At 37.7% G+C, this 12,678-nt stretch overlaps 2 protein-coding genes across 2 annotated transcripts in view; one reads left to right on the forward strand and one right to left on the reverse strand.

The window, feature by feature from the left end:
* The first annotated feature begins 2,471 nt into the window (after positions 1–2,471).
* Positions 2,472–7,096, forward strand: sord (sorbitol dehydrogenase). Its single transcript, XM_079454421.1, has 9 exons — positions 2,472–2,690; positions 2,795–2,828; positions 2,938–3,102; positions 3,184–3,343; positions 3,452–3,570; positions 5,541–5,606; positions 5,712–5,890; positions 6,366–6,487; positions 6,831–7,096. Exons 1-9 carry the CDS (start codon positions 2,529–2,531, stop codon positions 6,994–6,996), a joined length of 1,173 nt encoding a protein of 390 aa, XP_079310547.1. The 5' UTR covers positions 2,472–2,528; the 3' UTR covers positions 6,997–7,096.
* A 667-nt stretch (positions 7,097–7,763) lies between these two features.
* apba2b (amyloid beta (A4) precursor protein-binding, family A, member 2b) overlaps positions 7,764–12,678 on the reverse strand; it is a 70,884-nt gene continuing 65,969 nt past the window's right edge. Inside the window, exons 9-13 of the mRNA XM_079454410.1 lie at positions 11,893–12,072; positions 10,901–11,113; positions 9,736–9,855; positions 9,497–9,637; positions 7,764–9,119 (exon numbers count right to left, since the gene is read on the reverse strand). Coding sequence (XP_079310536.1) covers positions 9,048–9,119; positions 9,497–9,637; positions 9,736–9,855; positions 10,901–11,113; positions 11,893–12,072 — 726 coding nt within the window. The 3' untranslated portion in view covers positions 7,764–9,047. The remainder of the gene's footprint in view (positions 9,120–9,496; positions 9,638–9,735; positions 9,856–10,900; positions 11,114–11,892; positions 12,073–12,678) is intronic.

Below are 12,678 nucleotides of genomic sequence, written 5' to 3' on the forward strand. Positions count from 1 at the left end.
GTTTTCGTTTTTTTATTGTGTCAGCACACAAAGACAAATTACGTTTGTACTGCAAAATTAGTAGAGAATATACAGTAAATGGGAAGTTTATTAGTTTACCCTTTAGTTTAATAAGGGTGTGTGTAAAAGAGTTCTTCCCAGTTCATGAAGACCAGGGGTCTCATTTTATGAAACTGTGCGAAGGATCCTTACTTAAAGTGTATGTTTGCCCAAAAGCCCAAGAAATATTCAGATTTATTCAAACCGTGCGTACGCACATCTGTAAACAATATTCACTTTATAAATCACAGATCACCTGCAAGTGCTTTTCTTTCTAGTACATAATAATAGGTACACACCCCAGCACCTGAAAACTGTTATTTATTGTGATTCAATTTGAAAAACAAAAGTTATTTATTGTGATTCAATTTGAAAAACATACACTCAAGACACATCAATTTGTTATGTGTCTTGAGTGTATCTGATGATAAAGCACAATACTAAATTATGTTACTGAATCCACTGAACCTTGAAAAACATTGCAGAACAAAGCACAAAGATATCTCAGTATACCGGCTACCAATTAAGAAACATGAGATCTTCTTTACACGGTCCCTGGTTCGAACCCAGTCTCGGACGGAAAGCCTTTTTGTAGTATTGAATATTGAGGTGTATAGTGTGGATTCTGTATACCTAGAAAATCATCCATACAAAACTGTTGCTTTCTTTTTGTCATCAGTTTGTTTGGCTGTATGGTCATCAAAAAGTTGTCCATCCTGTAGCTCACCCCCTCTTCATACCTAAACAACTAACACACTGGAAATAAAGAAGACCGGTGAATACCAATATGTGTTAACAAATAACCATCTTACCGTCTTAATGCCACTACACCTTATACCTAGGTTGATATACCTAGGTTAAGTCTCAAGGATGTTATGAAAGGAGCTCGCTTACAAAAAAAGAATGCATTGAGGTTGACATGAATATTGATATTCATTTACTTTTTACATGTCAGTTAACAATATAGAATTGAGCTGTAAATTTATATTGTTATATTTATATGCCATTCAGCGTTTAAAAGTTCCATTTAAACAATATTTTATTTGTAATTATTATGTAATCATTCTAAATAGTTGCAGACTACTTATGCTCTCAAAAAACATTGTTCAGAATATATTTTAGAATCTAAAATAACTTGAATGGGTAAATTAATTTAATATATTGACCATTTACACACACGTTGTAAACTTTATTTGTACACATAACATTAAAATCAATCTGAATTTGCTGGTTCAAAATGAGCTTCTTCCAGAAGTGACTGCTGTTCCCATAACAACCTCTTAAAACTATTAACACATAACCCAGAAAATCATTTATCAGGTTTTTTTTACAAATTAAATATGTATTTTGATAACATATATGAAATTATATTTACTAATGATTAAACCAAATTGCCTGTTCATGACATTTGAATGTTGTTTTGACCTTAAAACCCAAAGTAAGCGGCTTTTCCTTGCAGAAGGTCTAAATAAAATAATCAAATTCATATTTCATGTCCAGTTTTTTTTCATGTGGCAGGAAGCCGTGTAGTTCAAGCAGCCGGCTGTTATCGCGAAATAACCCAGCAAAAATTTGTTTGTTCCCGGAACATTCCCCTAACGTTAGTTTTTGGTTCTTCGGGAAAATTTTCTTTTTCGGAAATAGAATGTTAGTTTCTAGTTCCCATAACATTCTGGGAACCAAAAACTAACGTTTTATTTCCGTAAAGAAAACCAAAAACAAACCCAGAACGTAAGCCTAAAGTATTTTTCTCGTGTCGCTTGGCCTCACAGTACATCCATGCTGTTTTTATCCATCGCTTGTCTAATCTAATTAAAATAAGTAAAATACAACATCACAGGGACCTACACAACATGGAGGATGAATCAGTGCATTAGATTATTCTTTTAACCTAATCATTAATTTGACATGACTGAAGTAGCCTAATTTTCGATTTAAAGACCACAGTAACGTTATATATATTAAATATATTTATATCAAATAACCGCAATGACTTCAACACAATATTTAAAGCAGATTTTTATCGACAGAAGAATAAACATTTCATTATATTCAGGCTAACAATATTCTTCTCTCACCACAGAAGTAGAGCGGCATATCTAAAGCAAACAATAACATTCATTTTAGCCGGGTCAAATGACCCCTTTAACATGAGCTATGCAGACACTGTGAGTTAGGGCCGCTTTAAGACATTCCTTTAAAATATCATCTCAATTTATCTCGTTAAAATAAATACGAAGTTTGAATGAATACTGGCGACTTTCTTTTAGTAGCGAAGCTAGACCGTTCATTTCCGGTAGCATATCCGGAACTCAAGATCATTTACGAAACAAATAAAACATGAAATTGTTAATAATAATGATATTATTAATGAAACCCGTTATTAAATATTACAGATGGCCACATATCTAAGCACTTTTAAATGAAAGTTCCCTTTCCATTTGATGAGTGTATGAACAGCGCTTTGACTGCACAATTGCGCAGCTTTGATGGTCTTGAATGTCATTACGAGGACAACAGGGAAACGCACGCAAGGGGCTTCAGTGAGGATTGATAACACATATTGTAAGTTTCGTGTCAGACAGAGGCACAGCCAAATGGATAAAGACAACCTCTCCGTGGTCTTACATTCTAAGGGAGATCTTAGATTGGTATGCCATTTAATGTATATTTGCAGCACTATTAATAAATGAGTGTAACTTACTGACTACTTAAATCTGGCTCAATTTATAAACAATAATCGTTTTTTAAACAGGAACAACGTCCGATTCCTGAGCCAGGGCCAAATGGTAAATATTTCGAGACGCACTATTTTCCAACTCCTCTATTTCGTTATGTAGAGTTGTTCAGTATTTCTGTTTATGCGTTTATTTATATCTTTTGCATTCTTTATTTGAGATGTGTTACTTCAAATGCATTCTGTGGGGATCTGTGGATCAGACGTTCACTACTGGCAGAACGGGCGCATCGGGGACTTTGTGGTGAAAGAGCCCATGATTCTGGGACATGAAGCCTCTGGTCGTGTGGTCAAAGTGGGCTCCGCTGTCAAGCATCTCACGGCAGGTTAGTGACCTCTGTGTGTGCGGCTAGTTTGTAGGCTACTAGGAACAATACACTGTTTTTCCCCTTTTTCTCACCTCACAGGGGACAGAGTTGCCATAGAGCCCGGAGTTCCTCGTGAGATAGATGAGTTCTTCAAATCTGGACACTACAACCTGTCTCCTAGTATATTTTTCTGTGCCACTCCTCCAGATGATGGGAACCTGTGCAGATACTACAAGCACAATGCCAACTTCTGCTACAAGTCAGATCACTGTTATTGGATTACTTGCATTATGAACAAAAACTATGAATGCTTAGATTTGTAGTTCACTGCCTTTCAATTCTCTATGTGTGGCTTGTGTGCTTGCAGACTTCCCGATAATGTCACGTATGAGGAGGGAGCTCTTATTGAGCCCTTGTCAGTGGGGATTCATGCCTGCAGGAGGGCAGGGGTCAGTCTTGGGAGCATGGTGTTTGTCTGCGGTGCAGGTCAGCCACCTCTAATGATTGTGCATATTTATGCAATTGTTACACATTAACTTACCAAGCAGTGCAATGACCTCTGCTTCCTTGGCTCCATTCACTTTTCTGTCTGTTTATGTCAGGACTTTGTCTTTTTATGTTAATATATGTCAGAAGACTGTTGCTACTCCGTCTATTAAATGTCTATGAAATCATGTAATTACTTTTAAAGGAGCTTTATGTAATAACTTTACTGTATTAAATTAAAACTTAATACCTTATTCTTTTTTGGAAACATGCTAGTTCATACACTGCCCATCCAAAAAAAAGTCACCACTGGGATTTAACTAAGCAAAAGGTTGGACCCTTGAATCGGATTGTAGGTCTAGGTTCAGCAGCATTATTTGCCCGAAGAATGAGATCAGCTGACTACCTGAAAATACTGAATGACCAGGTTATTCCATCAACAGGTTTTTTTTCTTCCCTGATGACATGCATATTCCAAGATTACAATGCCAGGATTCATCTGGCTTAAATTGTGAAAGAGTGGTTCAGGGAGCATGAGACACATGGATTGGCCAGGAATCTTTGGGATGTGCTGGAGAAGACTTTGCGCTGCGGTCCCATCACCCATCATCAATACAAGATCTTGGCAAAAAATGAATGCAACTCTGGACAGGAAAAAATTGACAATCACAGCAAATTGCAGCAAACAAACGTTTTGGGTCAGAACAGATTCCACCCTCTCCTGTTTCGTAGTATTACGTTTCAGAATAACTACATTATTTTACAACTAACGAGGAGTAATATACAATTTTATTACGGTCATTTAAACGAGAGAGCAATATGACCCGTAGATGCGTCCTCCGGAGAATGCAATCTCTTACAGGAGCTGCTAATTGAGGTATATTTGCAAACAACAAAACCACTGCAAGCGTATACATACATTATCAGATAAACTTACAGTGTATAGGGACCTAAGATTTACGAGGGTAAATGGTGATTTTATTGCTTTTATTGTCTTTCTTCCACCACCAACGGAGAAATCTCCGGCTGAATTACCTGCTGTTTTTAACAATCACCAAGGTCGTGTGGGAATTGAATTGCCGTCCGAATCCACATCTCTGATTTTATAACAGGTTTTAAATCTAAAATAAGTTGTGTAAATCCGTTCTGACCATTTAAATGCACCGTCGAGTATTGCTCTTTAGGAGGTTCAGGGATTATAGTGTCTGGCGCATTGAAAATACCAGAAATGGTAAACCAACGCACTGCAGAGCACTGCACGAGCCGCCCAAAGCGCTGCCTGCAAGTGGCCGTTGCGCAAGCCCAAAACAATATGCAATTTGGTGAATGCTGAGCGATGGAGTGGTGTGTGTGTCTGTGAGTTAAAGACATACACACATCTGCAGTAACGTGATAGAAAAGCAAGTGGTAATGAGATCTGGTCGACAGATCTGTAATTACTTCATAGGTTTGCGTTTGACTGAAATATAACGCACACCCTTTGAATGTTCGTCAGCCACAATAATGCACCAATAATGTTAATTAACAACATAATTAACTAAAGTTTTACAAATTTTGGTTACACTTGACTTCAGTATAGGGTGCATTTCTCACTAAGTATAGAATTATGTAACTATAGAATTGCCCCCTGTACTGAAGTGTGACCAAAATTTCAAACCGTCACAGGAGCGCAATGAATCTCGGGATTGCCAAATCTGTGAAGGATACATTCAATAAATCCTTTAAAAACCCACCGAAATAAGGTCACATTTTGGGGCTGCTTTTGAAGCAACCTTTAAATCGGGACAGCCTTCAAAGGACCCCTCGATTTGGGACACAGCTATTATTTTGAATTTGGACTGCGATACCAAGCTCAACCTCTAAGTGTTAATATTACATACGGCTCCTTTAAGAAAGGTCGACCAATCCTTGTAAGGTCTTTATAAAATTATGTAATTGCTGCATATGTAAAGATGTTTTCATTATCATAGGACCAATTGGACTAGTCTCTTTGTTGGCAGCCAAAGCCATGGGTGCATCACAAGTCGTAATAAGTGGTAATATATGCATCAATCCATATGTTATATAAAAGGTAACAGTATAGATAGATTTTGTGTTTAACATAGTATTATGTATTTCTTTCTTCCATGATCAATTTGTAGACCTGTCTTCAGATCGCCTGGCCATGGCTAAAGAGTTGGGGGCTGACTTCTTGCTTTCAGTGAGGAAAGAGGAAACACCACAGGAACTGGCCAAAAAAGTGGAAGAAATGCTAGGTTGCATGCCTCAGATCACTATAGAGTGCACAGGAGTGCAAAGCAGTATTCAAACAGCAATCTATGTAAGTCTAATTCAATCACATGCAGTAAATGAAAAGTAACATGTTGCATTGGAAAAATTGTATGATGTTTTATAAACAAAGTTCGTGAGGAACACGTCAGATAATCAATCTAGTTATATGGGAGGAGCATGCCCAGTAATCCTCAACCAAAGGGTATAAAACCACAACACTTATATCCGTTATTCAACAGCTTTCTAGCATCCCTTCACCACCCCCTTCGCCACACTTCTAACTACTTCCTTCTGAAACCGGGGGGTGGGGGGTGTGTGCTCTGGGTGCGGGCTGGGTTCCGAGCCTGGGGCCGAATCCCAGACTCCGAGCCCTCCCCTCGTACAGCACGCCAAATACGCATAACCATTTCTCATTCATTATATGTAAGTTTGAACTCATGAAATTATGTAGAGTATTAAGCTGCCCCTTATGATCTGTAACCTTATGCTTACCTGTGATTGAGATTTGAATCTTTTTTGTCTAGGGTACTCGTTCTGGAGGAGTGGTGGTGTTGGTTGGGCTTGGTGGTGAGATGGCCACAGTACCCCTTCTTAATGCAGCAATCAGAGAAGTTGACATCAGAGGTGTATTTCGCTACTGTAATACGTAAGTAATTATAGTGCTAAGGACTTATAACTTCTTTAGAGTCTTTACATTTTATAGCTATAATATGCATTAAAGATGTGTCCCAGTCTGTGAAATCCAGGCTAAAGTCTCAAATTCAAATTTTGAGATGAGGAACATCAAAGTTTGGTTTCAAGCATTCATTTCACTGTGATTTTAATCTTTGACATGACCTTACCAAGTCAATATTTCAGATATCAATTTTCACAGAATGTTCTTTAAATTTATGTAGAAAACAGAAAATCACAAACCTGCGTTTTTACAGACTGGGTCACATATCAGTTTTTTGCACACTTTACCCAATTTTCTTTTACTCTCTCTTCAGCTGGCCGATGGCTATCGCTATGTTGGCATCTAAGAAGGTGAATGTCAAGCCTCTAGTCACCCACCGCTTCCCACTGGAACAGGCCTTGGAGGCTTTTGACACCACACGGCAGGGGCTCGGGGTTAAGGTCATGTTGAAATGTGACAAGAATGACCAGAAACCATGAGAGGCAGTGGCCAAACGGTTTCATGCGATTCATTTTATTATTAAATGAATTGAGTAACTTCACCTGATCTCTATTAAAAAAGGTACTGAGTTTCAATGGTTCTGTTTGTCTAGTGAAATGATTTATAATTTCTAAATATATTATTTATGATTTATTGCTGAAAGCTTGTGACATTACAAAATCATGACAGAAATGACACTACATTAAAACATTGTTCTACAATAAAACTTTTGTTGATACAAAATCATGATTCATATTAAAATACTTAGATGTACCGCTTAATAATTTTTTTCACATTTTACTAGTTAAAACATTATTCTATGCTCTTTTAAGTGACCTCTAGAGGGAGCAGCAGGCTGCAAACTTGAAAAATTAGTTGGTCATACACCACACTGAATATTAAACATTCTGTCTCAGTATTTTGCCTGCTTGGCTCTATAATCTCTTATAACATCAAATAAAATCGTTTCATTCAGTGTTTTCCCCCGTTCTTCTTTTTCTTAACTATGCGGCAAAAGCTTCAGAACGCCAAGCTGGCTGAACAGATTTCCAACTGTGAGACTCAAATCTGTGCTCATTAAGTCTATGAAACGAGGCAAGGGAGCTATTTTAAAGTTCTGGACGCTGGCCACTGTTAGAATTGGTTGGCAGAAATTCCGATTCAAGCTCCCAGGTCGCAAGATCCATCCGGATTTCATTACTTTAAGCCATTCTTTACCTCATTATAAAAAATCAGCTGAGAATCAAGTCAGAAAAACAAGAACAATGGCTTATATCACACTTTATTGTTATGTTCCCATAGTGTCATTTTAAGACGCATGCAGACAGGTATTCATGTTCATGTGTTATTAGTTGTTTGATGTTCCTTTTTTATTACAATTCATTTTCAAAAGCATTCTTACGCACTGGTAAGGCTTTTGGTCACAGTGTCTTCTTCAGGATCTGAAGGCCAAAGCCTCACGAAGATAAAATAGGACTAACAGGGATTCTACATGGACACAGTACTAAACAAGGTTAAACGTTTATGTACAGACATTCTAATACTGTTTAAGGAAGTGGACACACTATTAACAACACCATTACATTCACCACAGACTCAAATGAGTTGCAGCTGGGCATACTCACAAGGAAAAGCACACGTAAAAAATAAACTCTTACATTTCATACAACATGTACGTATGTGTTTGAAAGGAAATTCATTTACAGCATGGCAAGGGAGTGATGGAGCATAGGAGAAGGCCTGCAATTGTTTACATATGGTATTTTACAAAAGTTTTGCTGAATTCTTTGTACAAAAATCACTCTCAAAATTTGCTCAGATCAGTCTTTAATGCCCACTAGACATTTGTTTATTCAATGATGAAGGCTGGCTGGTTTTCCTCCGTTGATGTGTCTGATACACCTGTACTAATGTAGCATTGTTTTAAAACTGTAGTACACCACGTAATTGTTTGCTATATTATTTACTGTAATAGGTGTAATGATCTACTACAATATATAAAGGCCATGAAAACCAGGACTACGGTCATTGAAATGTAAGAATGTGGTACACTTGACCAATGTGCATTTAATATGTTTCACGGCTTCACTGTAATCGGTTCATTTTTGGTGATAAACAACATTCTGGAATGGCCCAATGACTTTATATTGAACTCTCCCGACTTCTTAATCTGGCTTTCCATTCCTTTCTATTGAATTTAGGATTACATATTTACAAAACATCTCTTCAACAAAATCCACACATTCATAATTGCAAATAAATTAAATAAGGTTAGCAAAAATTACATGTACTGTACAAAGCCCCCCTCCCCCAAAGACTTGTGCATTAACTCAATCTTTCATATGACTAAACACACTCCCCAAGAGCAGACATTTCAAATAAAAAGAATCCACGTATCCAGAAATGACACACCATATCTCTAAAGTAACGTTAGCGGACAGCGAGAGTGATGGGAATTATTTTTGGTGAGGGTGAAAGGAGAACGTTGACTGCTGCATTCCAATGCCTGTCTAAACTCTGTGTGCCCAGGGCTGAAGTCCACCACCTAACATTATATATACATAGGAGTCTCCTGCCCTGTTAAGAGTCTAAACATGGCGGCTGGCATAGTCTTCATGTGGATCTGTTTTAAAATAAAAACAAAAGATTTTCTGCTTATTTTGTTTTTAAATGTTATATGAGTCTAGTGATTTTAATTTGATATATAGATGACATCATAACAGAAGCACAAACAATTTAAAGGAATATTTCACCTTCAAATTGAAAATTCTGAGAATTAAAAACAATGTTGTTAACCAAAAATCGTTTGGTCCCCGAATGCAAGTCAATGGAGACCAACGGTTTTCTGTTATCAACATTCTATCTTCAAATATATCTTCTTCTGTGTTTAGTGGAAGAAAGAAACTTATTCAGGTTTGAAATGACAAAAGGGTGTGTAAATAATAACAGAATTTTCATTTGGAGGGTGAACTACTCCTTTAACATCCACTGAATGTTTACCTCGCCCACTGAATTAGAGAGGGCTTGGACGATCTTCTCATGTGCTGTGGCCACAACACTTTGTCCATTTATTTCAATGATGCGATGACCAACCCGCACCCCTCCTCTCTCTGCAATCCCCCCTCGCATTAAACTGCAGATCTGGGGAACGTAAAAAACAATGAGATTTACATGACCAATCAGAAGAAAGTGATATTTCGGATGTCCTGCTTCTATATCCTTGTTATGGCCATACTCACAATGCCATTCTGCACACTGAACCCAAGCTGGTACTTGAGGTCTGGTCTTTTAATAAGAACTGTGGTCACAGGAGGGCAGCTCACAATGTTTAGCTTCACCTGCACTTGATTTTTCAGGCCCTGATGCAAAACATAAAAACGCATGTGTGTGATTACAACCTGCATTGTGTGTGTTACACTGTATTAAAGGTCCACGGTATGAAATTTAGCGGCGATCACAGCTCAGCCACCACTCCCCTTTGAAGCACTATGGTGGCTGACATAGAACTAAGATGTCTTCATCTATTCAAATTTTTTCCGAAGGAGATGACGTATTTACGAAATGCGCTATGTAGAGCAAATTGTCTCTTAAGGGCTACTGTAGAAACAACATGGTGAATTCCATGTAAGTTTATGTAGAAAGAAATAGCTCATTCTAAGCTAATAAAAACATAACACTTAATTATGTAGGGTCCTTATACACATCTGAAGACATTGTTATGTAAGGTAGGATGTTCAGGCAGCCTTGTTATTACAGAAATAAGCCTCGACAGTGTGATCAGGACCCGACGCGAAGCAGATGGTCTTGTATCACACTGAAGGGGCTAATTTTGCAATAACAGCCGGCTGCTTGTACATTATCCCGCTTATTACACGGCTACTTGCCACATGAGAAATACTGGAGATGAAATGTGAAATTTAAATATTTTATTAGCTCATTTTTACCGAATGCAGACCTTCAGCGAGAAAAAGCCGTTTACTTTCGGTTTTGAGGTAAGAAACGAATGTCACGAACAGGCAATTTGGTTAAATAATTTGTAAATACAATGCCATATACTGTATGTTATTAAAAGTTTGTAAAAAAAACTGTCAAAATGGTCTGCTCCATCTGGATTACCGTGTGTTTTTCTTTCTGAGAGGTTGTTATCTGAGAATAACAACCTGCAAATGTCGCGACTGGCCAATCAGAATCAAGCATTCCAACAAGCCATGTAATAAGTACATTTGATTGCCTTTCTGTCAATAGATCCTCCCAAGAACTACACATTGGACCGTTAAATTCAATTAAAAATAAAATATTATAAAGATTATTTTGCTATTTAGATGGCTCTTTTAACTAACTAACTAACTAACTAACTATTCAGATAGCAGATAGATTCATGGCCAAAATCAAGCTTCTGCCCACCTTTATGATTCCCTGACAGGTGGCAAGAGGCAGCCCCACCAGACTGGTGTTGTTGATTGACATGATCTGGTCACCGATGCTGAGCTTTCCAGAACGGGCGGCGGGGCCTCCATTCATCATGTTGGCCAGGATGACAGTGGGCAGTATGGAGCCCCAGCCAGACTCCACAATAACTATGCCCAGAATCTCTCCCTTCTGTTTCTCGAGCTGCAACTGTGGAAAGAGATCCAGAGTAATGACTGTCAATAAACGGATGTACTCAAGGCAGTGGGGAGCAAAGCAATTAAGGAAACAATTTGACTCAATTGATAACAGGAGCCTGAGAGCTTGAGAGTTCAATCTAGCACGAATATAAGTGCTTTTACATAATGGCATAAACTATCTGTCTACTTTGTGTTTGGAGGATTTTAAAGAAAGATACAGGTATAAAGAACAGCACTGGGAATTCAACATTAGCTTGAGGTAAAGTGGTATCGGGGACATAACCCACAGCAACATCTGGACAGAGCGAAGAATGCTATTAACTTTCAGCCATAACTAAAGGCAAGAGTTCACCCAAAAATCTAAATTATGACATCATTTATTCACCCTTATGTCTTTCAAAACCTGTATGACTTTTGTTTTTCTGTGGAACACAAAGGAATATATTTTGTTAAAGGTCTCTGTGGTTTTGTGTCCAAGTCAATGGGGGCCAATGATGTTTGGTTACCAAACCTCTTCAGAATACCTTCTTTTGTGCTCTGCATAAGAAAGAAAGTCATACTGTACAGATCTGGAATGACGTAAGGGGGAATAAATGATGCCACACATTTATATTGACCAGTTGCTGTGGATCTGAGCTTAAATGTCAAATGGTATTTGAAAACATCCTTTCATTTGAACTCAATTGCTGTTTCAGTGCTGCAATTTGCAATCTCATCACTCTATTTGACAGCATGTCGACCAGACAGAAAGAGTACACTTCATAGAGTATAACGCATCTAGCAGCTGACCTCTTTGCAGTTGTCAGAGTTTGAGAAGTGGATGAGGTCATCATTGTACATCTCTTGTGTGTTGATGATGTCACTGTACTCTTTCTGACTCAGGTCCTCCGGGTTGATGCCGTTGGCTCTGAGGAATTCCTGGTAGGCCACACTGAAAGCCTGACCAATGGACTGTGCTATGAGCTGGGCCTGGATGTGTGTTAGAAGAAAACAAATAAGAAAAACAACTGGAAAAATCAATGAAGCAATTAATACATCAATTATACGAATGTAATTTTATAATCAGTGACACTTGGTTGGCGCTGCAATGTGATGCTACACAAGTTGAGCTATAGGAGCACCTGTTTTACGAGTTAGAGAAACAAATTGCTTTTTCTTGCCTTAGGCATAAATCTAACCACATTTTGTGAGATTCATTACTAATACAAAGTAAAAAGAACTGCCAATGGGGAAAGGACACTAGTTAAAAATCTACTTAATTCAAGATAAACAAAGTACATTTATTTTAAGGATATTTACTTTTTTGCAGCAAAAAAGAGAATAAAAATAAACATTCAATATTTTATTTCTAATTACCCCAAAATACTGGTGAATATGCATTATGTATGCTGACCTACATCCACAGAACATTCATATTGCAGATCAATACAAAAAATAAACATTATGTCATATCTGATTTGTCTACACTTCATCGATTTGATGTGTTGTGAATCAGCTCATTCATGTAGTGCCGTTTGATTGTACATTGATTTCACACTCCAAAACTGGTTTACACTTTTGGACAGTTTCCATAAC

The sequence above is a fragment of the Barbatula barbatula genome (assembly GCF_947034865.1).
Source record: "Barbatula barbatula genome assembly, chromosome: 1".
Classification (NCBI taxonomy): domain Eukaryota; kingdom Metazoa; phylum Chordata; class Actinopteri; order Cypriniformes; family Nemacheilidae; genus Barbatula; species Barbatula barbatula.